Source organism: Temnothorax americanus, unplaced genomic scaffold (assembly GCF_048541705.1).
Source record: "Temnothorax americanus isolate GAGA-0224 unplaced genomic scaffold, ASM4854170v1 Scaffold3, whole genome shotgun sequence".
NCBI lineage: Eukaryota > Metazoa > Arthropoda > Insecta > Hymenoptera > Formicidae > Temnothorax > Temnothorax americanus.
In genome coordinates, this window is record NW_027509442.1 from 3905701 (window position 1) to 3930181 (window position 24481).

Here is a 24481-nt window from a genome sequence, read left to right on the forward strand (position 1 = left end):
CGCGAGATTAATACCGGGAGTGCCGTGCAAAGTGTAGAAAATATCGCGCGAACGAGTGAGTGCAAGTGAGTGCGCCGACGGAGATGCGACGGCGGATCAACGCTGCAGGAGGATCGAGGAGGAGGCCTGGGTGGCATCGGGCGACGGCGGAGCGACCGATGAGGTGAGAGATAGTTGTGTTTCTTTTATTATATTTTGCTGTCCTGTGTCAGTTCCGTGGCGAATTCTGAGGTTTAACTCCGGCGTAATTTCGTTGTCGACCGGAGTTCGATCTCCGGCGACTCCGGCATGTGCGAGATATGCGAGAAGAGGGAGAAGAGAGATATTACGTCGCGAACGTTGCGTCTCTCTTGGGGGGGGGGGGGGGGGCATGCATTCTACAATACGTCGCCGATTAACGGCTCCGTTTTCCGTCGATCAACTGGTAAGTAATTGAAAAGGGTTATTTTCGGTTGCGCTTGTGATCGGGTACTCCCAACTCGTGTCGCGTAAAAGATTTTTACGGTGCGGTCTCGCTTCATCGCATATACCTATACTTGGCGCGAAACACTATGTACCGTGTATCTTGATTGTCAAAAAAGAGTTGGTAAACTTTTAACTTTTGCCACTGCAAATCTAAAGCGTTTTATTTAATACACTTTTTCGTAGTGACTTTTTAAACGTTACTTTTTCGATTAATAATGCCCATTTCTACCAATGTAGATTAACTTCTATATAATCTTGGTTTAACTTACTCTTTCTATCTTTTTCTAACTTTTAGAACCAGGAAAAGATGACAGGTAAGTTAAACCAAGATCAAAATTAACCTGCGTCGATAGAAATGGACACAAGTGTTTTATTTTAACTCGCGGTTTTAGTGTTTTGTATGTAACGTTTGAAAAACGCTTTATGTGCTTTTATATTGAATACGTTTCTGAACATTTTTTAAAAAGTGACTACAAAAGTGTATTGAATAAAACACTAGGATTTGTGCAGTGTGGTGACAAAAATTGGCAATCGGCAACCGAAAATATTACTTTTTAACTAGCAATTGCCATCCTTCGCGACTGGCAATAATTATTTACTTCAAGTATCGATTATGTTGGACGCTAATTTTAATGTAAAAATATTTTTATGTTACAGATCGACGCAGGGTTACAACTCCGCTGTTGCGCGTCGACCGGTGAGTTATTTTTTTTTGTTTCAATGTCGAGGCAATAGATTTGTAAAAATTATTGAAACAAGAATATATGAATACGAATAAACTAATATGTTATAATAAATTATAATCTATTGCCTCTCGAAATAGATAGACTCTAAAGCCTAAATATTTTGCGAGCTAATTCCCGCGTCGTAATAACTTTGCCGTCTTATCTCGATTTTATTCACCAAATTTCTTGAAAGCTCGTTTTCTTTTATCGATTCGTCAGAATAATCCAATTATCGTCAAAATCGAAGTATGCCCCATTAAAGTCGCTCGCCAGCAGCTGTTCGTATAACGAGAATGCGGTTAAGAAGTGATAATTAAAAGGAATATTAGCGGCACATTCGCTCGAAAGTTCGCACCGAAGATTTCAACCTACGTTTAGTTCAATCGCTTTTATTACCTCCCGACCAGTATAACACTAGAATGGGAATGCGGCTTCTCGGTCTTCTCGGCACGCAGTGTGCTCCGTGTGCCTACCCCCACTTTTATTTACGTAAATTATTTTTAAGAGTTTATTAATTACAAATTATAATAGTTAAGGGGTAACGCGTAACACCGCTCTAGAAGCAGAAAAAAGGCCTAACTTTGACGATTTATTTTAGGAGTATATGAAAAAAGGGATATTATTTTTTTTCAGAGGATTTATTTAACACATATTGAAAGTTTTTTATTATTATTTTCATACAAAATGGCGGCGACAGAGCCCATCTTCAAAATCGTCTTTTTTTTAAACGGGCGGACAGATTTCTCGAAAACTATAAGACCTGGAACAAAAAACGAAAAAAATTTGTAATCTATATACTATTGGCTTTGAAAACTACGTAGGGATTTTTCGATTGCAATTCAATGCATGTAAATACGTGATTTACGCGGTGTTCCAGTAAGTGGTTGCTCTTGCATTCGGGATTTAAGTATTTTGCGACACGTCCGGTATATAAATTCAGGCACGCGCGTGTTATTCTCGTCATCGCGAACGGCTTCGGCAAACTTCGTTTTGTGAAGTTTCCAATAAAATAAAATAAAATATAATACGAAAGGTCTGATATTTTTTTTTTTTATCAAAACAGGGAGAGAATGTTTTTTATTTATTTCAAGCTCATTCATATATATTTTTATGTTTGTTTCGATGACGTGAATCTCATGTGTTCTATTAATATTGAAATGGTTGAATTTTATTTTTATCAAATATTCTGAAACATACAGCAAACAAACGAAATAGGTATTTTCTTTTGGTCTTTCTCCGGTCTCTGGGGTTTCTACTTTGATACGAAAGCAGTGATATTACAAAGCGAGACTTACAATCGCAAATTCGTTCTATCGGCCTACGCTATATCCGAAGATTACAGTGCGGTATTATGCCGAGCTCTTGTTGGTCAAATAAAGTCCTGATGTTTCCTCTAATGACAATCGCGCTCCACGGTATTCTCGTTACTTCGATGTGGGACATGGTCAAAGCTGGCTGCTCATCGTGAATTCAACCTAACCGAGAGCCGCCCCCTCGGCTTTGTGTATATACGCGCGCAACTCACTTGAAACGCGAATAAAGCTTATTTTGCTTGTGCTACGTAGTTCTTCGTGGCAAAGCCGATTAATTATTAAACGCGCGCGATGACCTCTTTCAATCTCGGAGATTAAGAGATGCAATCCTACAACCATTGTCGTTGCCATAATTTCTGGAGGCTGAATCCCGAACGCTGTATTATGCGATGCATCGTTTGTTTCGAATAGTATTATGTATTATGTGAAAATCGTTTATATTTTAGTTCTCTTGCAGTTCTCTTTATATGTATGATCAGACTATACAAACTGCTTAATATAAATAGAAATCCTTGTGTCATTCGCAAAATTATTATATTGCTCGAAAATAATGTAATATTTTACATGGCCGAACAAATTTGGAAATTTCGGAACATTTATCTTAAAGGAAGTATGTTGATGGTATTTTTATCTTTTTCTTTTATCACAGTTATCTTATTATTGATAATAATATTGAAATATAATTTATGATAAATATAATGTGTCATAATTTTGTATAATATTATAAATAATTATTTGAGTAATTATTACGTGCCTTTAGAGGATTAAAAATTAGATTAAAATGGTAAAAAAAAAGTGCGAAAAAAATGGATGGAAAAATCCTTAATATGTATGTTTCATTTAAGGATCTATATATACCAATGCGCAGATATTATGCATACGGGACGCATATGAACTTTCCGAAATTCGAATATCTTTGAGACAGAATGGTTCCCACGTGTACTGTGTCTCTTTCTCGGTTCTATTCTTGAGATGTGCCGCAGGATACGTTTGCATGCATGAACGATATATTCTACCAGTAGATGGTATATGTCTGGAATGCACTGATGGATTGCGTGAATCCATGCACGTATATCGATTTTTATGTTATTTGACGCACGTTATTATCTATAAAAATAATAATATTCCACTACAATAAATTACATTATTTTGGCAATATTAATTAATTGCTGCATTATATTTGGAATTTTCTGTTTTTTTTTTAAGAGAGAGAAAGAGAGAGATGTTTATTGTCTTTAGTTTCATTTTACTAGCAAAGTTTTCGAAATAAACTTGTTTGGAAATATTAACATTGTAAGCTCGAAAACGGAAAATAATACACACACATAGGTGTACAGCAGATCTATTATTAAATCTAAAGATTTTTCTGTTGTATTTTTTATGTAGCAACTTTTTATTTGCAAAATATATGATGTTTTGCTTGTGATACATCATGTTTTTATATCGCAAAATATCAATATTTTTAAATATGACTAAACGTTATTCTATATCATAAACGTGATTGTATGGATTTTTCTCTTTGAATACGCATTGTCTAGCGTTAGTGGTTTTTAAAATTCTCTGTTATTGTTAGAGTAGCAAAAAAAAGAAGGACTAGGAAATGACAGAAAATGTAGATGCCGCCGTTCGATTTGGCCGTTTATATTAATCATTTTAGCAAAAAATTTGTGAAATTTTGACTGATCTTGATGTGTTACATATATATCGTTGTTCTTTATAACTTTCATTTTGGATATTGAAAAAACTTTCTCGGAAACCACTGGTCTCGATACGGGATTAATCGAGACTACTACGCCGTAGGAAACACGAAGGATTCCGGAATCGATATGCGATATCACGTTTTGCTGTGTCACCGGAATGCCACAGGACCATCTGCATTCATCCCTATTCTCTCTCTCTCTCTCTCTCTCTCTCTCTCTCTCTCTCTCTCTCTCTCTTTCTCTCACTCACTCACTCACTCACTCACTCACTCACTCACTCACTCACTCACTCACTCACTCACTCACTCACTCACTCACTCATTCATTCACTCCACACACACACACACACACTCATGGTTTCTCTGGTAACTACTGCGCGGTATAAAATACTGAGCGTTTTCAGCGCGAGCAATTGCGGCCTTCCAATAAAATCGAGAACTGTCGATATCATGGTAGTAATCGTGTGACAATATTTAATATATCGTAAGTTCGCAAGAGTGCGTATAGTCAAACGAGTCTGAAGAATAGAATCGATTTGACTATATCTATGTAATCAAGTATTCTTAATCACGCGATTCGCAAGAAATTAAAATCTAATTCAGTAACTAATACATGGAAAGAACAATTTCGCTGAAGCATATAAAAATTAAGCTTAGGTACAAATCTAAAAATAATTATAAATGATTATAAATGATAATTGATAATTATTAATAATTATTGAACCATCTATAAAAATCTAAATAATTATATTGGACGTTTAAGCTGATTGCTAGAATGTCAAAACTTTTTGCAGCACTATATCGTTATGCTTTAGTGTCCTATATAACTATTTTCAGAACTATATCTGGTCTCATTTTTATATATTTCAGCAAAACTCTTTCCACGTAAAAAACAGATTATTCTTCGATTAACTAACAAAGAATAATCTATATTTCCATAATAAAAGGATTTTAATTGTTTTATGTTTTTTTACAGGAACAGTATACATTGTATATACATATAAGTGATCACAATAATATATGATACATTAATAATATAATATCTAATCTTTATTATTTATTAAATTGGAATCACCATACACACAGTTTTACAATTACATATTTTATGTACACGATAAAAAACAAAAGATAAACATTAAGGGGTTAATGTATTCAGGTGCTCGATCTTCTTGCTGATAGATTAAACTCGACGTACCGTGGCTCAACATAGCCAATATAATCTCTTTCGACTACAATAACTCGGTGGCGTTTATAATAAAACGAAGTCTGCCGGGTCACCACGTGAACACTGTGTCGGCGGCTTGTGATGGGAGAATAATAACATCTTCATCGCAGAACTGACACTGTGTGAAACTGTGAAAGTAATTTTTAAAATTTTATTTATATCATAAACGTGCTATTGTTACCGTTATCTCTCGATTTACCAGTATGTTGGACATTTAGACTGCACTGACATAATATAGTTGTTATACTCACTTAACAATTATTGAACATTCTAAAATATTTGAATGCAAGAAAATTAAGTTTCTGTCTATTCGTTTTACCTATTTGAAATAGCTTGGCTTACTTATAGCCAGACTATTACACTGGATACTTACACTAAATTTACTTTGAAAAAATTCTACTTACATTGCATGTTACATCCTATAAAGGTTCTGATGAGATAAGTTCAGAACTTTACATTTTGATAGGGAGTGGGTGATTTTAAAACAGTTATTTATTATTAATTTTTTGAAATATTATTTATTTCTTAAATTTAATTGTTTTTACTTTTACAATAGAAATAAAAATTTGATAAACTTTTAAACAATCATTTATGAAAAAATATCCCGAGTTAAGCACGGACCACTTTTTTTAATAATGTTATACATATAAATGGCTCGCGTATGCATCTCTAGTTTATAAAAAACATAAGAAATAGCAAAATATAATAAAATCTGACTTTTGGCTCGTGTAGTACCTTGAGAAATATTGTTTCATCGGTCCTAACATATTCTGCAAGATATAGAAATAAAACAACGGGGAAAAGTAGATGGATGGCAAGAAGTGACCATGACCGATAGCATGAACAGGCGAGAGCCTTGAGGAAATTTCACGTTTAACCAAAGACAAAGTAAAGGAATAAGACACGTATAAAAAGTTTATCGTGACGATGAATGGAGTCGAAATTCAGGAGTCAGCGATAAGTCGAACGCTCCAATTGTCAATTGGATATTTGTGAGAAAAGGAAAAGAACACATTTATAGATATGAAATCATAGTTTCAATTTTTAACAATTTTATAATTGCGTAGTATTTTTAAATTATACAAATATTGATTAGTTCAAAATCAATATATTTGATCGAAATTACAAAATTAGGTTCTTCCCAATTGGGACAATTAATCAGTGTGAAAGAAGTGACGAAAATATGACCAAATTAATCTAATTGTATAATTTAATTCTCTCGAAATTATTCGAAAATTATTGATAGAAAATTTAAAACGTGCATACTTCAATTTCATACTAATAATAGCTTGCATTTATATTGCCTTTGACGCAAGCAATAGTCACCAGCACCGCTATAAAACATCGATATAAGAAATTATCGTTTTGCTTTTTGAACGGAGGTTGTATCAAGGTTACTGGTGCACATAAGTCAGGAGAAAAATCGTTATGCCAGACCATCGTCGAGAACAGCGCAGCAATGCCGCGTTCTCGACCATTAACCGCAATGCGTTGCACGGTGTGACTCGAAAAGAAATGCATAAAATAATATTGATTTCCTTTGGTAACACAATTTGCAATAAGACTACTGAAGTAAAGATATTCTGCTATTTATATAAAGTCTTGAGAAATGCGTAAACGGATTATAATGCAGCGACTCAAGACGAACTAAAATTAATCAAGATTCCTTTTTCAGACCTCAATTTAAAATGGTACTTCTTGGTAGTTTGAATTAGAATAGCAACCGTCATTTTTGCGTTTTCGACTACACTGTGTTCTTTTGTGAAGTCAAAGTTATTCTTGCATTACCACCCGTGAAGGAGAACGATGGTAATAAAAATTCGGGATAAATAAATAAGAATTTCTAAAAATCTTACTCGGACTAGCCGCTGCTGAGTTTATTCAACTTTCTGTTCGATGGCCATAACTTACGTAATTATACGTGTCGGTCGTATTACGAACTTGCCAATTACACGAAAAGTCATCATTCGACGATGGTCCGACGACTCCGACGAGGTATGGGACGCGGCACTTTTATAATTCAATTAACCGAGAGTAATATATCGCGCGACAAGTTTGTAATTGGCTATATTGAATTTTATCGACATTCCATGTTTTCATTGCTATTGTATAATTCCTCCGAGAGCCATTTTAATAATAGACATAATGAGACTTGTTGAGAAGTATAGTATCATTACACGGAAAATATGTTTATACGTGCAATTTGGCGCGATTAATTAGCACGCAGTTCTGTCTGACCCTTATGAAACCTGCGTGTGCGCGTAATATATATTATCTACATATATATATGTATCGTTATGTCTGACGAGCCTTTTTCTCTTCTTGCTTTACCATACATTCGTAACGCTTCATTCAATTTGCTGCAAACATTTAATCCCGGACTAACTAAGTCTCTGCTCGAATAAATGAACATCACGTCGCAATCGCATACCGCTTATAAATTCCGTATTCCGCGCCACCGCGTATATACCGCGCTAATACTCCGACGAAAGATGCAGACTGCAGGTGCGATCGTTTCCCGGCGCATCCACGACTGTCGGCGTCGTGGTAAATGCATTAGGCATCGTCGGCGCGAAAAGCGGCATTTGCATCATGAATACAGGCACACGGCGCGTAACGCCGTACGGGAAGGCATTCGTCATCGCCAGCATTCGAGCACGATGTAAGTGCAAAATGGGGAAGCATGCGCGCACGATAACGAGATGCGCCACGCGATACAGTAAGTACCACAGCGTGTTCGCGAATATGGGGAACGCCGGCGTGGCGCGATCTAAAGCCGACCCGGTTCGCGATTCGCGTGCATGCGCGAATACCGAATTTGCCACGCGAAAACGCGTCGTAGCATAAAAAAAGATTCAGCATCAATTACCGTGAAATGTTTGTTCGCGAACTCGTGTAGAATTTATCTTGAACGTTGCACAATGTCGTGGGATATTATCAGAAAGATCGCGTGAATGTACACGACAGAACTCGCCGATGCAGAACGCGTCCCACTTTTGCCAATAAAAGTCGCTTTCTTTGTAAATACAGAAAATAGAAGTGATGTATGAAATAAAGTTCATCTGGAGGAAACGGAAAAACATTCCTTACCTATTTATTATTCATGTTTGTTCTTTCGAAATAACTTATCTTAAATTCATTGTAAATTAAATACGTAAGTAGTTTAAAAATAATGCAACATAATTTTTAATTAAAAAATCAGATTTGACTTATTTTACTATTAATTATGATATAACTGATGTTAGTTGTATATTTAACTAATCTTTTTATATATTTTATATAAATTGTTTTATTTGTTTATTTCAATATTTTTCTAAAAAATTAATATAATAATTAAGATAATTATATTAATTTTATTTAAAACATTGTCTACTTACAGTATTATTTTCAACTTCTACTTTTTAATTTTTATTTTACAAATTTATTATTAATATTTTAAAAAGTAACTTTATTGTCAGAAAAACATACACGTTGTTACATTTTAAATTGTTTACTAGAGAGAAGCTAAAGGTTTTGTGTTTCTGAATTGTTTCAATGTTTTCGCGAGGAGAAATGAGCGTAAGAAATGAGTTTTCATGAGAAGATCAATTCAAGGCTCAAAAGGTTGCTGCTTTTCCGAGTCGCATTTCCTGGATTACATAGTTACCGTTGGGATTCATTTTATTTCCCGTCTCGTTCGCGTTCTAACCATCGACTCCCTTTTTCCGTGAAAATCTCCTTTGGATAGATAATCCGCTTTGTTGACCAGTAAGAAGCGAATTTTCGGTTCTCCAAAATCGGCGGAGGAGCCATAATTTTGTAAACGCAACGCTTTCGGAAAAGTTTTACTTACGATTCTGCAAATCTGTAGGTTTTTCGCGAGTGTTCATTTCCACTATAATGCTTAACGTCAAGAACGAGAAATCCTTATAGGTATATCGCGTTATCGCATATAGATTTCATCCACGTTATACAATAATTATTCATAGATCGACAAGAAACTTGTATAATTGCTTACTCGAAACTCTTAACTAGTTCTTTACAAGAATTTTCATGATAAATGAAGATCAGCGCTCAAAACACACACACATTAAAGCGATCTATAATATCTAAAGTATAGAGAAGCGCGAAAGAGAAGAGAATTTATTCGGTGCAACACGCGATGCGCTGCAAAAATAGCGGAACGAGTTCTCCAAGTTTCTGGAACTGTCGAACTTGTATAACTTGGGAGCTCTTTTGTGTAACTTTGACGAATGCTGGCTCGCGTGTAACATGCACGCTTTTCGCGTCCGTCGTCTTTTTCTATCGAAAATTCACGCGCGCGCGTCACATCGACATCGGACTGCGTTTGTTATCCGCATTCGATGGCCGAGCATCGACGACGAAAAAAATAAAAAATATAAAATGGGTTTGACATCATCGATTGGGCGACGACAAAAATTCGTGAGTGATTTCCTTTTTTTATGCGCAATCACCGAGAGAATAATCCTGCGAGTTTAATGTTTCGTGGCAGGCGAATCTAAGCAATAAATTCTCTTCGTCTCAGTTTCATCTTTTCTGACTTATTGTGTCTTTAAACTTTTAGGAAAAAATGAGGATAAAAAAGTTTTGTTATATATTTTACGAAAATATTATAAATCTTTTAAATTTATTTTATGTGAACAATCGTGTTATATATTTGGGGTTACGCTGCGCGAAATTAATTTTCAAAAAATTTACGATTATGTGCCCTTATCTTGTATTTACCATATGTATAAAATATTGATATCGGCATTATAGGAAAATTGTTATATTAGTAACAACAAAGATTTTCTTCAGCTGATATTTTATCGTTGATTGACGATGATACCATATCAATCTCTTTGCACTTTTCTGCCGACATTATTATATGCGCTTGATGGAGATTGGCAGAAACTGCGAAAGTCTTTTAAAGCTACCTCGGTAAGGTATTCCGTCCGTGTGCATCACTAACCACATTTTAAGATCTTTGACAGTCCGTGACATTCTTTAACTTTAACGATTTTACACACACGACGACAGTTTTAGAATAAAAACTATAATACTTTCGTGCACTCGTAAATTTATGTGGAACTGTCTGTTCATATCGATTCGCGAAACTTTGTTGTACGTTTACATTTTTGCATACGTTATACATAAAATAGTGTTTAAAAGAACCCGATTAATTATTTAATTATTTTAAGAGATTGAGTTTTTACCTCTTTTCTACTTTTCATTAATTAAAAAGTAAACTAAATACTCATATTTTTAAACGAGAATTCACGTTTTTATTGGCATTTTATTTTTCGACAAACAAGAATTTTCTTTCTTTATTAGTGGAAAAACTATAATAAAAAAATTAATACAAAATTTAAAAATTTGAAGCTTAAAAGTAGAATAGCGCTTAACTTCTAAAGATATCGTTGCGTAATATCCAGTCATGTACACGGTGGTCTATATGACTCATTAACCAGCTCGCGGTTGGACAAAAACGAATGAGAATCAGCTGCTAATTACGAAATGCGATTACCGTGAGATTAGCGTGACTGTGGCAAACCGCTGATACGTTTGTCACTGTTAACGAGCCTTTTTCAGTTTTTTTTATCTCTTATCCTTCGACGCTCGCTGCCACTTCACTGATTTTCTCGACCGGCGAAACCAGGAAAATGTTACATCGCGAACCTTTCGCGTTTTCCCACCTTCATTAAAGGGTATTCAAAAAATGTTTTTACGATTCCGAGTTTATTTTGCCTTTTTTATTTCTATCCTTATCTATTGTTGCTACCTTCTTTGTTGCAAAATTTATCTCGTCCTATCGTTATGGAGATCAAAATATTGCTGTATATTTTATTTCTTAAAATCTCACACATTAAAATCTTCTGTTTGAAGAGTAACATTTAGTTGATTTATTCTTAAATGTTTATATATACATTTTATTTTTGTAATAACTTCACTTTTAGAATTGTGATCTAATTAATAAGTTTTCGGAGTCCTTTCTCAATAAATTCAAAAATTTCTGATATACAATTTAAATAGAATTCTGTCCAAAAATATAACCAATTTCACGTTTACGTTGCAAAAATTGACAATAGCTTTTCTACTTTAATCAAAATCGATTTCAGCTTTAATGTCTTTTATAATTATCTGTATTTTTTAAAAATACAACTGAATTGTGAGGTTCTTAAATATTTACTGCAATTATTTTAGAATGTAAATTTTGAATTTATTGATTTTTTTTTTTACAACACTGCTTTGCAATTATGTTAAGAGAAACACTTAAGAAATAATGAGATAATGCCTCAAAACGTTCCTTTCGCGCTTTTATGTATTAGGGTTGACAATGATTAATGAACATCGCGAGCGATATTAATTATTCGTCAGTTGCGTGATATGATGCTCTTAAGTGATGAAGTACGAACGATAATGAAAATAAAGTAAATCTAATAATATTGCATATAACTAATTATCTGTTCAAGAACATTTGAAGCGTTATACATAAATAATTATATATATGTATAATCTAATAATTTTCTTACGAAGTGTATTTCACTTAACACATAAAGTTATTATTTATAACAACAAAAAATACAAATAAAACAAAGTATAAACAAAGATACGTTATTAGTTGCTAACATATTTTAATCAAAAAGAGTTTTATTGTCGTGGATTTATTATAGTATCTATATATTTTATTTTTATTTTACGCATTTTAAAAATAATTTATATTATCAAAACTTAAAATATTCCTGCGTACTAAGCGTATCGATATAATGTAATAACACTTATTGTTAGATAATTAGTTAAATTAATTGTGTAGTTGAAATGGAAAAAATTAAATAATGAAAAAAATTATTGAGCAACAATAGAATAATATGAACTATAAAAGTTTGGAAAGTTTAATATACTTAACAATTAATGATATATAAAAGAAAGGATTATGTTAATTACGCAGTAATAATTATATACAGAAAAGTAATATAGCATTACATATTATAAAATACGCATAATAATGTTTTGAAGTTAATTAACGATAATGGAGAAGTGGAATTTCATTTTCGTTTTACTTCATTTTCACTAACTGTCACTTAACAGTTATGGATTCTGATTAAAATTGATTCATATGTTTTGATCCGAACTCTTCGATGCTCTATATCATTTATATATATATATATATATATATATATATATATATATATATATATATATATATATATATATACATATATATATATATATGTATATACATGTGTATATAATTACAATTAGTATATTGTATTATATAAATTATTTTATTCATACGTTCTTGTTCTTGCAAAGCTTTAAAGACATATTTGCAATAAAGATTCTAGATAAGTAGTACGTTGTGTTACAATACTGATTAGTAGTGTTGTAATTTACATACAAAATAGAACTGATTTACAATATTAATATTACGATGAAAGTCTGGTAATTGATAATAATATATTAAACGATACAAGTTAATTTTAATGGGCCGATTGTATTCATTAATTTATGCATTTCATGAATATTCTGATGGGACCTTACCTTCAGTTACAAAGCGACTCAAAGGACTAGCTCATATAGAGTTTCGACGGGAGGTAATTTTAACGACGTACTGACAAGACCACCAGGATATTGTAACACATTTAACGTATCTATATGTATCTATATAACATAACCATTGTCTCAAACGCAGTACATCGGAATGATCTTTACAAAAGCGCTCTCCAAGCACTGGTCACACTGGTGTAATAAACTTCTGAAACTTTATTATTATACATTTAATAATTTGGTGACAAATATTGATGGAGATGTGCGAGTAAACGAAATGTGGAAGGGTCATATAAAATAAAATTAGCGAACTAAAGATATATTATAAAATTTCGGTTACGCGAAGAGATTTTGATCAACGAAAGAAATTCATAACTATATTGTATTAAAATCTTTTGAAACAGAGATTTTTACGCGAGTATTTAAAAAGATATATTAAATAACCTATTAATAAAGGTAAAAGGAAATATTGTGACTAAAGATTATATTCTTAAATTTTAATCGTGACTAAGGATTTAAAATCTGCTTTCTTTAATCCACTCTATTAAACTGGAATCTAACGAATTCTTCTCAAAACCACATCTGTTATAACATATATTAATGTAAAAAATCGTCGAAAGTCTTTTATTTCTGGTTTTATCGTGTGTTAATAGTTAGAACTTTTCAGAAGTTATTTTGAATCTATGTTCATATTCACGTTCATGTTTATACATTGATATTAGTTAAACAATTTTTAATTTTGAGAAAAATATTTTCATAATAAGTAGATGAATTGTCATAATGTATTTGAGCGTTTCTGTGGTTTTCTCGGATAAAACTGGTGAGCGTTTTTTAATCTTGACCTCGGCCAAGTTACAAGATGTAACGATAGCAACACTCGAGCGTTAGACTCGCAGACTCGCGCAATCTACCGTAATCCGGTAACACTCCTGGAACCCGCGTATTCTGTATCGTATTACCTGCGGTTTTGAGATAAGGAAGGATTTCTTAAAGAAGAAATCAGCGCCGACTGCGAAGAGACCAATATTCGCATTGGCCTCACGTACTTCCTTCGAAAGAACAGCTTTCGCTCTTTCGCCACATACACCGCCATAACTCTTCACCGTGAAAAAGCCTTAAGTACTGCGCCGCGCAATGTTTTTTTCGATATTTCGACTACCTTCGGTAACGAAATTATAGTATACAGGATTTTCCGAGAAAGGTTTATGGCATAGTAGAACAGAACTGATTCTATGGCGAAGCTATAGGAGAGCTTTCCTCAACGAACTTCTCTGAGATTACTAAAATTTTTGAAATTATAAAATGCAAAAGTTTGATAAGTTAAAATTTCAGATTAACTTTTAAATGTCAGCTTTAAGGGCAATAACTTGTAATGCAAAATATATTATACAGGATGTGCTCACTGCAATCACACTGTACGATAATTTTAATTTTTAACGTATTCTAAATTATGTCCATGGCTGTGAATTATAGTGTAAATAAAAATGTACTTCTATATATAACTGTAAATACGGAATTGGATGAGAGTAACGAATGTCATAAACATCATCTAGGATTTGTTCTATTTCCGTGTTTTCTCTCTTGACTGTACAGAAACAAGATTTTCCGGCTTTTTCGTTTTCCATTACGGCGTATTAACGGCAAAAAAATAATGTTACAAGAAGATTTTGTTCTTACATATATAACCTTAATGCAATGAGCTACGCTGTCTTATAATTCTCTGTAGTTGCAATTTAACGATCCCGGATCCGTCACATAAATAAAAAAGTGGCTAATGGTTATTAATCTCAGCTGAGCTTTGGGGCAAAGTAAAAAAGTTAACTTTATATTATTTCTGTAGAGATAAAAACTATTTTATACGCATATTCTGTCTCTTTCTCTTTTTTTGTCTTTCCCTCTAAAAAAAATTAATATCATCGTGTATACTGTACAAAAATAAATAGTTTGTGCTACAAAACATAGCGAATTATAATTAATACTAATAATTAATTAAACAATATTGTGATAATTTGTTGATTTTTTTACATATGTTAGAAATATAATGGAATAAGTAATAAAAAAGAGAGAAATATAATATTGATTTGAATATTAATAAAAATCAAATAATTTACAGTTATTATAAACGATATTTATTTTGCGTTTTAAACAGTTATATAAAATCTGTTTTTTAAGATGCCGCCAGTTATATACAATCTATCATTTTTAAGATTACAATTAGGTGTAGAAATCTTGCAGTTTTTAATATAATTATTGCATAATTATACATATTGATGTATAATTGATGTTTAATGAAAATATATAACGAGAGAAATCTAAGATAAATTATTTAATTACGATGTATAATCAATCAACTCTTTCATTACCAATGACACCGCGTGTGGTTTGATGGTATGTTGGAAAGTAAAATGGATTGCGCCATATGTGACATGTGTGATCGTACTTTACGTCATAAATTTTCTCCGTATGCTAATATGAGAAATTTCATAAAATTCTTAATGGACCACGCGTTTGCCAGCCGTCTGTCGACACGAGATCATTTCTTACTTTGTTTTATATTACTATTATTTTTGTAGTCGCATGCAATGTGTGTCAGCACAATAGAACTTTTATGATTAAGAGAAAATATTGCTAACCCGATTTCACTGAATCTATAAGAGATAAACTACCGAGTATAAAAACAGATAAATATTCATAATATTTTTTCCTGTGTATGTAATCAGTTTGACTAAATATTTCAAACTTTTATTTCTTTTATACAAGAAAGAATATTCTTTGGGGCTTATTACGAGAATTAAAATTTTAATCGCGACCAAAAGCGTTTTCGTACGACCTATTTTGCTATTTGAAATCAGAGGAAGAAATGAAAAAATATTATATACAGAGATATATATATGTGTCACTGCATTTTCTAATTTAAAATATGTTCACGTTTCTGTCTTTATCAGTAGCACTCCTCGATGTTATAGCTTGCTCATGAAAATATAAAGAAAACTGTTAATTCGAAAGAAAGTAGAATAATTTATAAAGTTTTTGTCATTTGAAATATGCTGTTTCCTCAAAGTTTAATTTAAATCATTTATACATTTTACAAAAATCCGAGATGAGATGTGTAAATTATGATTTTAGCTCGGATTTTAGTATATGAAAAAATTAAGTGACTAAACTTAAATACAAAAAATTAATACAAAGTGTCGATTGAATAATAATTTTTTTAAATATCAAATACATAAGGAAATTTGTATCGGAACAAAATGTCGCGAAACACAAAATGTAGCGACATATATTGCAAGATTAATTTCTTTAGAAGCACTTCGTTTTATTAATTTATTAAACATATTATATTTTTGGGGTAATAACTATTCCGGAAACCATATAATGATTTGTCAAAGTAATCATTTGCATTCTCATATTTCATTAAATACGAACACTATTATATGAGAATTTTGAATTTTATTGTTCTCGCGTTAATTTCACAGCGTGCACGGCGATAAACCTTCAACGAAATCGCCGATGTCCCGACAAAGGCGAGGGTGCTTCTGTACCTCGCGAGATGCTCCTCTAACCTCGCCAGGGTGCTTCTGTACCTCGCGTGGTGCTCCTCTAACCTCGCGAAGGTGCTTCTGTACCTCGCGAAACACAAAATGTAGCGACATATATTGCAAGAATAGCTCTTAAAATTTTTTTAGAAGCACTTTGTTTTTTTAATTTATTAAACATATTATATTTTCGGAAATAACTATTCCGGTAACCATAATGATTTGTCAAAGTAATCTTTTGCATTCTCTTATTTCATTAAATACGAACACTATTATATGAGAATTATGAATTTTATTGTTCTCGCGCTAATTTCACAGCGTGCACGGCGATAAACCTTCAACGAAATCGCCGATGTCCCGACAAAGGCGAGGGTGCTCCTCTAACCTCGCGAGGGTGCTTCTGTACCTCGCGAGGCGCTCCTCTATTCTCGCGAGGCGCTCCTCTACCTCGCGAAACACAAAATGTAGCGACATATATTGCAAGATTAGCTCTTAAAATTTCTTTAGAAGCACTTCGTTTTATTAATTTATTAAACATATTATATTTTTGGGGGGAAATAACTATTCCGGTAACCATAATGATTTCACAAATTTGTCAAAGTAATCTTTTGCATTCTTTTATTTCATTAAATACGAACACTATTATATGAGAATTATGAATTTTATTGTTCTCGCGCTAATTTCACAGCGTGCACGGCGATAAACCTTCAACGAAATCGCCGATGTCCCGACAAAGGCGAGGGTGCTTCTGTACCTCGCGTGGTGCTCCTCTAACCTCGCGAGGGTGCTTCTGTGCCTCGCGAGGCGCTCCTCTAATCTCGCGAGGCGCTCCTCTACCTCGCGAAACACAAAATGTAGCGACATATATTGCAAGATTAGCTCTTAAAATTTCTTTAGAAGCACTTCGTTTTATTAATTTATTAAACATATTATATTTTCGGAAATAACTATTCCGGTAACCATAATGATTTGTCAAAGTAATCTTTTGCATTCTCTTATTTCATTAAATACGAACACTATTATATGAGAATTATGAATTTTATTGTTCTCGCGTTAATTTCACAGCGTGCACGGCGATAAACCTTCAACGAAATCGCCGATGTCCCGACAAAGGCGAGGGTGCTTCTGTACCTCGCGAGATGCTCCTCTAACCTCGCCAGGGTGCTTCTGTACCTCGCGAGGTGCTCCTCTAACCTCGCCAGGGTGCTTCTGTACCTCGCGTGGTGCTCCTCTAACCTCGCGAGGGTGCTTCTGTGTTTCGCGAGGTGCTCCTCTAATTTCGCCAGGGTGCTTTTGTACCTCGCGTGGTGCTCCTCTAACCTCGCGAGGGTGTTTCTGTGCCTCGCGAGGCGCTCCTCTAATTCCGCGAGGCGCTCCTCTACCTCGCGAAACACAAAATGTAGCGACATATATTGCAAGATTAGCTCTTAAAATTTCTTTAGAAGCACTTCGTTTTATTAATTTATTAAACATATTATATTTTCGGAAATAACTATTCCGGTAACCATAATGATTTGTCAAAGTAATCTTTTGCATTCTCTTATTTCATTAAATACGAACACTATTATATGAGAATTATGAATTTTATTGTTCTCGCGCTAATTTCACAGCGTGCACGGCGATAAACCTTCAACGAAATCGCCGATGTCCCGACAAAGGCGAGGGTGCTCCTCTAACCTCGCGAGGGTGCTTCTGTACCTCGCGAGGCGCTCCTCTATTCTCGCGAGGCGCTCCTCTACCTCGCGAAACACAAAATGTAGCGACATATATTGTTGCAAGGATAGTTCTTAAAATTTCTTTGGAAGCACTTCGTTTTATTAATTTATTAAACATATTATATTTTTGGGGGGGGGGAAATAACTATTCCGGTAACCATAATGATTTGTCAAAGTAATCTTTTGCATTCTCTTATTTCATTAAATACGAACACTATTATATGAGAATTATGAATTTTATTGTTCTCGCGTTAATTTCACAGCGTGCACGGCGATAAACCTACAAGAGACCGTAGAATTATACATACGCATATAAAAATTGCTCGGCAGTAAAACTCGATTATGAGATAATACAAAAATGACTCGCTGCGAATCTATCACGAATAATCGAAGATGATCATTGCTAATCCCGTGAGAAAATATATTCACCTCGTAATTTCATGGGAATTACATGGCCGTGCACGGAATTTTGCTTGCGATCCGTTATTGCGACGTGACGCATCATGATATCGCACAGTATAATAAACTTGACCGATGTAACGATCTTACTAACGTATTTTATCGCGCAACAATCCCGGCCTGCAGTCTGCCCGGCACGTACATGATTTAGCGCGATCGGACCGCGCGGTCCGATCCGCTCGTTTCCGTTCTGCGGAGAATGGCTTGTGAGTTTCCGTCACGATTAGTCTCCCGCGGATGGTCGTCCGAATTAATCTGGGAAATTAGTACCTTCGTAAGTAACTGCAGTTACACGACGAAGCGGTACCATCGATTAGCCTAGATCGACTCTCGCGTCACATATTGAGTGCACATTATCTATGTAGTAATCTTAAGCTCTATAATATAATCTCAAAATCCGATTTTTGTTTAACACAGAAAGAAAAACTTTTCTATCTAGCTAATGATAGCTTTTTTGCGTTTTTTTTTACGTTTTTCACACATTATCCTGTATACTTTATATCAACCTCTCTATAAAATATATTTATGATTTATGACTCGATATCAATGTATGAAGGAACAGCTGCTTATATATATATATATATATATATGTGTGTGTGTGTGTGTGTGTGTGTGTGTGTGTGTGTGTGTGCGTGTGCGTGTGCGTGTGCGTGTGCGTGTGCGTGTGCGTGTGCGTGTGCGTGTGCGTGTGCGTGTGCGTGTGCGTGTGCGTGTGCGTGTGCGTGTGCGTGTGCGTGCGTGCGTGCGTGCGTGCGTGCGTGCGTGCGTGCGTGCGTGTGTGTGTGTGTGTGTGTGTGTGTGTGTGTGTGTGTGTGTGTGTGTGTGTGTGTGTGTGTGTGTAAAAAAGAACTATCGTAAGCAAAATTTTGCGGCTTTGTGATCGTATGGATGATATATTCGTTTTAACATCTCACGTCTTACATAGTACTTTTCTATTTGCTTTTCGCGCAGCTGCGTTCAAAATAATGCAGTTGTTGCGCGAGGAATATTCTTGCGAAAGGACTATCACTCCTTTTGTAAGCAAGATTTTTTCTCCCCATCTATTAGCTCTCTCTTTAGCTCTGTCTCTCTTTTAAGAGCCTCCTTTACGTCGACCCTTCTCATTTTCGTGACGACTACCACTCCTAATATACGTCCAATAGCGTCGAAAGAATGGAGGGAAACGTGCATTTTCGAGCGACTCGTCTGAGAACTCGGCATGATCGTCCAATCGTATTTTCGTGGCTATCTCTCTAGCCAGTAGCCAATTCTGCGACTTTCCCACGTTGTGGAACGGCCAGTTAAGAAGATCATCGCTATGGAATCGAGCTCGGTAGACCTTCCGGTCGAACGATTTCTGCCGCGACCACGTTTCAATAAGATTCCGTACGAAAAATCGAGCGATTGTTTGGAACAATTGTGTAAGAAATTTCTGATTTTACACATGGACATTATTAAAATCTTTAATATTTTCTGCAATGCAAATATCTTCTTGGCTATACTTTCAGATTAAATCGTACTATATTAAAGTTTCTTATGTGTCTCGAATTTGCATGTTCACCCTTTTAGACCCGACAGTAGTTACGGATACTACAAAACAGACGTAAGAACCGTGAAACGCCGTTGATGAGAGATCTTGTAGCCTTTTCAATCTTGTAATTACGTCATTGACCTCACCATTCACTCTCAAAAACGTCTTAGAAAGAAAAATGGAGAATGAATGGAAAGAAACGACGATCGCATTTTCCTCGGATTTGTGCGGACTTTTTATGAAGTATTCTAATTATTAGAAGAATTAATTAAGGACGTGAAGAAAGATTATATGGTTAAAACTCTTGTTTTATTTATAAAGCGATATAGAGAAAAGCGATTAACGTGATAACGTTAGTTTACTTGTTGATAGTTTACTCATATTGATCTTTTATATTGCTTTACTTTGTGCCTCCTTCTCTATACTTTTCCGGTTTACTATCCGCGATTATATAAACTAGAACTTTAGGCCAGGAAAACACACAAAAGTTAAAACTTCTGCAGTTCGGTAACAAGAGTAGTTTAGTAGACAAATTTCAAGCTTATCTATACACACGTGTGTCGCTAATTGCTAGGAAAACAATCGATCGTTATATAGAGTGCCGCTCTAGATTGTTTACGAAAAAGTTCTCAGGGGCGAGCGGTACGAGCAGTTCCGAACTTTCCAACATATTGCAAAGCGGATCGAGCGGAGCTTTTCGCTTATCTACATTCCGACGCGCGAACATATCCATAGCGATGATCCTTGCTTAAGTGTCCATTCCGCGGCGTGCAGAAGACGTAAAAATCTTGAGATGTAATCCGCCTGGAAGTAGCAAAAGCCACAAAACCCTCTTCAATTCTATATAACCTATTTTATTTCGGGATTGGCATAAGCAGTGCAATACTCAGTGCGTGAATAGAAAATGAGAAAATAGATTTCTTGAAAAGTTTTAGTTTTCTATCCATGATTGAATAAAATTTTCAAAAAGATTTTGTCACATATGCAATGACTTTTATTCTGAGATTATGAACAAAAATATATCTTGGATGGATCGTTGTGTATATATTTAAAAAAATCTGCAATATGTATTTAAATCTTGCATATTTAGCATGAAATGGATTAAATTAGTTAATAATTATTATATTTTATTGACAATAATTGTTAGCATTTATGTATAGCAAGTAATTTAATTCGATAGATTTTTGTGAATAAATACGACGCTTCAGGACCACCAGATGTATTTTTAATTGCAATTTTTTAATAGAAATTGTTATATCTGAAAGAAAAAGCTGATTCGTGTTAAAGCTTTAAAATAAAATATTTAGAGGTTATTTACTTATAGTCTACGAAGAAAAGATCAGATCCAAGAAACAATGCTTCTTTAACTATCAATTTTACGGCGCGGTGTGATATAGAGAATATCGTGTCGTCGTTGTAAAAAGGATAACCTACATGAAGAATTGAGAGGAAAGTCTGTGGAAATATGGCATGGATCAGACTATATCGTAAAATGTATGGATATGCGCGATGCAAAGTTTTCTCCGTTTTGCTATTAAAGCAGCCGACGAGCGCTCGATTCGCGAAATTGCAAAATTTAGCAGTATCTGCGAGCTTTTATTATTCTGAGAAAATAAAGAAGGAAGAATGAGAGAAGAGGCAGAGAGAGAGAGAGAGAGAGAGAGAGAGAGAGAGAGAGAGGAGAGAGAGCGAATGAGTAACAACATCTTACGATGATCTGGAATACAAATTTTTTTGGACATTTGATTAAAGAGACTAGAATGAAATGATCAGGAATGGCGAGGCAAAATATTTCATGATAGCATGTTAATAAATTAATGGTACCTAAAACGGAGAAAAACAATAAATAAAATACATGTACGAATGTTTCTGAATTTTCCAAACGTTAAATGTACATAGGAAATAATACCTCTGTGATAATTTTTTTACATCTTTTGGCATTTAAAAAGATATATAATAATTTAATATCTCCTCAAATGTGAAATTTTTAGTAAAAATAAGAGAAATATTAGAAAGAGGAATGGTATCACACGATCTTTTACTTTTCGAGCTATTTTCGCGTTGGACGAAACAGATATCAGGCTGACATTCTTAGGACATTTGAGGATATCAGCACGAAAGAGGCTTGCTGATGACTGCACATTCCACGTTATTGAGAAGTAGTTGAAAGCGTAGATTTGCCCCATTTTAAAGTAACTCGTACGACGGCCATCGTATATATACCTTATCAGACAATTGCGGGACACTCGATAGTGTCGTTTCTCTCAAATTTCAAGTATAATTCGCACAAAAAGCATAGGTATAATAGTACGACGCCTTATCAGGATTGTATTTATTTCGAAACACTTTTAAATGTAATGAGTTCCACTAAGGATACATTTATTATATTTAGAGTATTTTTCTTATGTGTGATAAAGGATATTTATTAGAAATATATTTAATAATTCTTATTAATTTTTATATTGCAACTCTAAATTTGATTTATTATATTTGGAATAATCTTGTCATATTTATTGCAATATTTTCTCTTTTGGTTGCGGTATATGGAACATTTTATGTATTAGCACACTTGTATTACTATTACGCGCATTCTCTCAAGAGTTTCCTTTGACATACGGGAAACCCAGTATGTATACCGTAATGATCTTCTTAACTGGCCATTCGATGGCGCGCAGAGGGCAATGCAAATTCAAATGAGGTGCCGTATAGCTCTCGAGCTCGTAATTCGCGAGAACTATAAGATGAAACTGACACGATTGTATTTCCATCTGATTGAACTCTACAAGAGCCACATGTCCTTTCCATTTTTTCGTTTTTTCTCAAATTTCAAGTTTTTAAATTAACAGAACCTATCTTTAAATTTATCTTTCGATTATCATTCTGTTGTCACAGATTTTCTTGTTTATATCCATAATTTAAATTTATAATCGAAAGATATAAGATTACATTTTTATCATCGAGTTTTTAGATTAAGGTTTGAGATTCGTTTTTGTTATGAAATCGCTTTTTATATTTAAGTCCCTAACCTGTGGTTTTAGATAATATATTAAGCCTTTGAATAATTAAATCTTTGAATTTTAGGTGATTATAATATATTATTCGCTATTTTGCCGAAATCTCGGTCTATCTCTAATTACGCCTTAAGTACATTATTAACTCCTTGAAGAGAACTTAAAGAGGATCTCGGATTATATGACGTAATTTTTGATCATCTAAATGTTATGTCGTAGTATTGTTACCCAGACAGCACACATGTTCAAAAACGGGACATAAGACGTCTAAAAGACATATTTTAGACATATTTTAGACGTTTTACGAAAAAAGGATGGCTATAAAAGACGTCTTATATGTTCCGATTTTGGACATTGTGCTGTCTGGGTAGTTCTTTGCATATCCTCCAAATATTATATTCTTGGTTTTGATTTTCGGAAATCTATGTCTCTTCCGTTTGTAACATGTGATTATACGTTTGGCAATTTATTTATATTATAAATATTCAAATAAAATATATTTAAAGAAGTTTTCTTACAAATGATTTGCTGAATATTTAAAAATATTTTGAGATTGAAACAAAATTACTGCCTCGGATTCTTAGATACTTTAGCTTGGCCGGCCTCGGGCACCGAAACGCAGGAAAATATAAGGGCATATACGTGAGGGTGTTTCATTGTGCTCGACCGAGGGTCAACGTTGTTTTCGGAAGATTGAGAAGGGTCAGCGATGTTTGTATAGCAGAGATGAGAAAATGGCGTTCTCCTTGGAGAACGCGGACAGAATTTCAAATGCGGACTTGTTAATAATGATCTATAGAGATAACGAGTCTTTTTAAATTTCCTCCTTTAATCAAAAATTTGTTAGGTATTTATTGATGAAAATGAGAAGCGCGCGCGCTTTCACTGTTTACATATATCTTCTTATTGAACAAATCTACGTATGTAACATATAACAATATTAATTTTCAGAAACTAGAAAAATGTGTTTATTTTTATATGGAATATCGATATTATGTTAATTTAGATTTGATTTATAAAACTTATTCTAATTCTATTTTTTAATAATTTTTATGATATTTACAAAAAAAAATATTGAGATATATTGTATTTTATAACATTTTATAACATTTATGACACTCATTAGTAAGCATTATTCACGTTTAATGCTATCAAATCTCTTGTATTGATAATTTCATTATTTTTAGTACATTGTTGACAAAGGAATAGTGCATTTTAGGGGATATCGTGTGTAACATGAAACTTTTTGGTACATAACTGGTATAAATCTGAAAATATTGAGAGAATAAAAGAGAT

General features: G+C 33.9%; 1 protein-coding gene across 2 annotated transcripts in view; it reads left to right on the forward strand.

The window, feature by feature from the left end:
• LOC143900069 (uncharacterized) overlaps nt 1-24481 on the forward strand; it is a 219619-nt gene that overhangs the window by 93953 nt on the left and 101185 nt on the right. For both annotated transcript variants that reach the window (XM_077411021.1, XM_077411022.1), the window contains exon 3: nt 1123-1162. In XM_077411021.1, the coding sequence (XP_077267147.1) occupies nt 1123-1162 (40 nt within the window). The remainder of the gene's footprint in view (nt 1-1122; nt 1163-24481) is intronic.